The following is a 4,327-nucleotide window of genomic DNA, read 5'->3' as shown; positions in this document are numbered from 1 at the left end:
ATAGATAGATAGATAGATAAAAAAAGAAGATTTTATGTTGTGTTGCACTAAGAATTTTATTGGATAAAAACACATGAGTTTTTAATGTTTTTATGTTGTCTTGTCATTTATGTAAGGAGCTTTATTCTTGGAGATAAAAAAAACATTCGTAATGTAGTTTTTTAGATGAAGCAAGGACATTGCTGTGAGTTTAATTGCAGCGGAGGCTTTTATTATAAAGACTGTATTTGAGTGGAGGCTTAGGACGCCACCTACAGGACAGTGTAGCCATAACAACTCATTTTGACTTCGCTTTTTCATTGTTGTAACATACATGTCCTATGGTGTGCAGAGTCCGGTAGGAAAATATTGCTGTACACCATATACTTATAAGCTAAAAGTACTACTACGAACATTTGAAGAGAGCATTTCTTAGTTCCTAATGTTTCATATAATTAATTAAAAGGTTATTTTGGCTGAAAAGCTATTTAGAAAGTTTATTCCTAAATCAGGGAGCTATTCCTATACCGGTGAGTGTTTGTGTGTGCGGGTAGAAAGAGGAGTTCGCCCATCGCACCATTTATGTAGTCACCACTAATGTTTTCTCCTGACCTGAAGAGGTAGCTGCGCCTTTAAGTCTTCACTCAGGGAAACAAAAATACAAGCTCAACCTTTTGTTTCGTCATAAAGACGCGACAGGCCTCTGAGTGCAAATCTGGAAACAGGCGAGTCGTCGTGGAGGGCCGCAGTATTTAAAGTATCCTGAGAATAAAAGATGGGTTTTATTGCCGCCTGAAGGGTCTGATTGCCGGGTTTCTGTCGTCTCGCAGCTCCCACCGTCTCACCGCGTCGTTGTCTGTCTGCAGGCGGATGTTGAAGAGCGGAGTGTCGCATCTTCTGTTTTTTTCTCTGCAGCGTCTGGCTCGCAGCTCGGTAAACAAATGTAACCGGATCAATTCATGCTCTCACACATTTCAACTACAGGGACCTGCGCAGTTTAAAGCCTTCAAGCATCAGAACAGCGGATAAATCGCACCCAATGACATCCAGGAGGACAGGGTACGCAGCTAGCATGGACACCTCTGCGTCCAGCGCGGGGAGCCGCAAGCAGAGCATCATCAACATCGCCGACAGGATGGAGCCCTGCTACGACCGCAAAGCGGACACCAAGGGCGGGTACGGAGCCTCTCAGGGCGGCGGCGTGACGGTAACCTCGCTGAAATCCCGCCTGGCCCCGACGATCCAGACCGCCATGTCCGCCGCCGTGGACACGCTGCTGGGGGAGGTGGTGGTCGTGCTGAACGAGACCCAGCAGGAGCTGCTGCACAAGGAGCAGGAGAACCAGAGGCTCAAGGTGCGGCTGGAGGTCTCCGAGAGGGAGCTGAAGACCCTGCAGGAGTGTCTGTGCAGCGCCCAGAAGCTCATAGACCAGCTGCAGGTCTCCTACACGGGCCCCCAGCAGATCGGCCAGTCGGTGTTTGGCCCCTCACTCTCTTCCATGGCTTCTCTGACCCCAGGCTTGGACCGGGACCACCAGAACCCCAGGAACGTGAACGGAGCAGGCGTGGATCTGGGTCTGGGCGGCTCCGTGGATGAATCTCTTCATGGCTTCGAGCCGAGAGATGAATACAAAATGTGCCAGCTTTCGATCCAGCCAGACGGCTCCGTGACGAACCACACTCTGGACTCGTTTTCCTCCAGCTCCTCTCACATGTGCTCAGACACCAGAGGAGCGGGTAAGTCCACAATCTGTGCCGCATTCATTCATATTTCATGCTTAAAAAACAAAACAAATATGGAGGGGAGGAAAGTGCATCATCTAAAATATTAACTTTGCAGGGCCTGTCACGATAACTCATTTTGCTAAACGATTAATTGTCCCAGAAGTTATTGAGATAAACGATAATATTGTTGTTTTGAGACCATTTCAAGCAGTGTAATGGTAATGACATAGTAATAATGCGAGAACACATTTTCAAAGATCAATAAACTTTAATGTTCTGATGAGCATTTAACACTGGAACTGGAAGACATTTTAAATATCCAAAATAAACAAATAAAAGCTGAAACAACAAATGCAGTCTTTGTAAACAAAATTGTCCTTCAAAATAAAGGGCTAGTTGCGACCAAAGCACCAAACTGAAGACTTTTATCATCAAGTTTTTGGTAGAAAGAGAGAAAAGAGAAAAACAATAAATTATACAGGGGAAAATGTTTAAGTTTGTTTTATTTTATCACTCAATTAATTGATTAATTGCTCATAGTGACAGGTCTGATAGGGAATGAGAGAAACAATTTTAATATTATTTACTAGGAACAAATAATCAGTTTTTTTTATGTCATGTCAAATTATTTCTATTTTTATGTATTTCAATAGAAAACCCTTTAATATTAGAGCAGTTAAACCCTTATGTTACAGCCAGCTTTTTGTTTTCACTGTTATTTTTACTTTATTTTTGATTAAAAGAACCAAGTATTTGAGGTTGGAGGGCCTCTGGGTCATTTCCCTAATCATTAGTTCCCTCCACAGATTATCTCTGATTTAAATCTGGACTCTGGTTTGGTCACCTAAAACAGTATTGTTACTTTCAGTCAGAAGAAACATGATGGTTAAATTAGGAGATTACTTTAAACTTAGATTTACCAAGGGTCTGAATAATTTGGATTTAACTATAATATCTGGACATAATGTGGCAACCAAAGCACACTGAAAATAATTATGTAATGAAGTAGTTATGAAAAAAAAACTCAATGTCTTAAGAAGAGGCTGTGATAAAAACATTATCACAATCTCATTATTTAAAGAAAATTACAGATTTAAACTGTTATAGTAACACAACAAGCTTGAGTTTTTATATGTAAGCTTCCTTTAAAGCAAAACAGGTCTAAGTTATTTCAGTGTATTTACACATTTAAGCTGTTAACAAGACAAATTCAGGTTCTGGTCAGATTAGATTAGATGTGAGGATTTATTACAAAGCCTCTGTTCATACCTTTTCTTTCTTCTTTGACCTGAAGATGAACGGCAGCCTCCGGGTCCCAGTGGAGGACCCAGATTTGAGATCAAAGAGGAGCAGGGGCCACCGTCAGGTTCTGGTCAGCACAACAGGAAGGACAGCCAGGTTGGGGACGGAGACGGCTCGTCCCTTAATGTGGGGGACATTGCTTACGGTCAGGTTGGAGGTGAAGGAGGAACTCCGCGTTCTTTCTCCAACCCGCTACGTCACCAAAGACTCATGCGTGAGTGTGGTGGTGCCTTGCAGCAGCAGCAGGGAAGTCTTGATGGACAGAAACCTTTGTCAAGGACTTTTGGAGCAAGCAGAGGTGACACCGTCTCACCGGGCCGAGCCGAGGAGCCCGCGGGGCCGTCGGCCCCCGACACCTCCGGGGAGCCCTCGGCGGACCGGCCTCACCACTGCTTGGAGTGCGGCAAGACCTTCCGTCTGATCTCCAGCCTGAAGAAGCACATCCGCATCCACACGGGCGAGAAGCCGTACCCGTGCGCGGTGTGCGGCCGCCGCTTCCGTGAGTCCGGGGCGCTCAAAACGCACCTGCGCATTCACACCGGCGAGAAGCCCTACTCATGCTCCGAATGCGGCAACTGCTTCCGCCACCTGGACGGTCTGCGCAAGCACCGGCGCACGCACACGGGCGAGAAGCCCTACGTGTGCGCCATCTGCGGGAAGCGCCTGAGTCGCCTGCAGCACCTCAAACACCACCAGCTCATCCACACCGGGGAGAGGCCCTGCTGCTGCCCCTTCTGCAACCGCACCTTCAAGGAGCCCGCGGCGCTGCGCAAGCACGTCCGGACGCACCGCGACGAGGGCGGCCACATGGGCATCGCCCCCAGCGAGGAGACGGACCCGGACGCCATGGACGACATCAATAACCTCCATCCCGCAGCTCCCTCTCCGCAGATGCGGTTCGGGGAGTGGGGGGCGGAGGAGGAGGACGGCTCGGTGGCAGACTGTGTTTAGGGAAGAGCAGAGAAGTGGTGACTTTAGAAATACAAATAAAGCATGGCAGACAACACTAATGCATTTCTGTTCCAGACTACCACTTTAGCACCCTAAAATGTAATTTTTATGTATTTATTTTAAAATGTCAACTTTTCCAAAGCCTTCTGTTTGAGTAGTTGAAACAAAGTTGTTGTTTCTACACACAAATACTCTAAAAATGTTCCTGTTAGCAGAAGTGGAACCACCAGATGGGTTCACGGAGGAGACAAAACACCATTAATCAACTTTAGATGTCACCTTTAAAAGTAATCAGCTTTTACAAATCAATCAATCAAATTTTATTTGCATAGCACATTTCAGCAGCAAGGCATTTCAAAGTGCTTTACATA

General features: G+C 46.1%; 1 protein-coding gene across 1 annotated transcript; it reads left to right on the top strand.

The window, feature by feature from the left end:
- Positions 1-513: 513 nt before the first annotated feature.
- Positions 514-4,019, top strand: LOC106946335 (zinc finger protein 500). Its single transcript, XM_015030605.1, has 2 exons — positions 514-1,715; positions 2,998-4,019. The coding sequence occupies exons 1-2, from the start codon at positions 1,019-1,021 to the stop codon at positions 3,954-3,956; spliced, it is 1,656 nt and encodes a 551-aa protein (XP_014886091.1). The 5' UTR covers positions 514-1,018; the 3' UTR covers positions 3,957-4,019.
- Positions 4,020-4,327: the final 308 nt, after the last annotated feature.

The sequence above is a fragment of the Poecilia latipinna genome, unplaced genomic scaffold (genome assembly GCF_001443285.1).
Source record: "Poecilia latipinna isolate Pla-1442-1.1 unplaced genomic scaffold, P_latipinna-1.0 Scaffold187, whole genome shotgun sequence".
Classification (NCBI taxonomy): domain Eukaryota; kingdom Metazoa; phylum Chordata; class Actinopteri; order Cyprinodontiformes; family Poeciliidae; genus Poecilia; species Poecilia latipinna.
The sequence above is the reverse complement of the archived record's forward strand: the minus strand, read 5'-3'. Positions and strand labels throughout refer to the sequence as shown.

Coding starts and splice junctions, on each gene's coding strand:
- LOC106946335 (XM_015030605.1), top strand. CDS start 1,019: ATGACATCCAGGAGGACAGGGTACGCAGCTAGCATGGACACCTCTGCG. Junction 1,716..2,997: donor CTCAGACACCAGAGGAGCGG/GTAAGTCCACAA, acceptor TTTGACCTGAAG/ATGAACGGCAGCCTCCGGGT.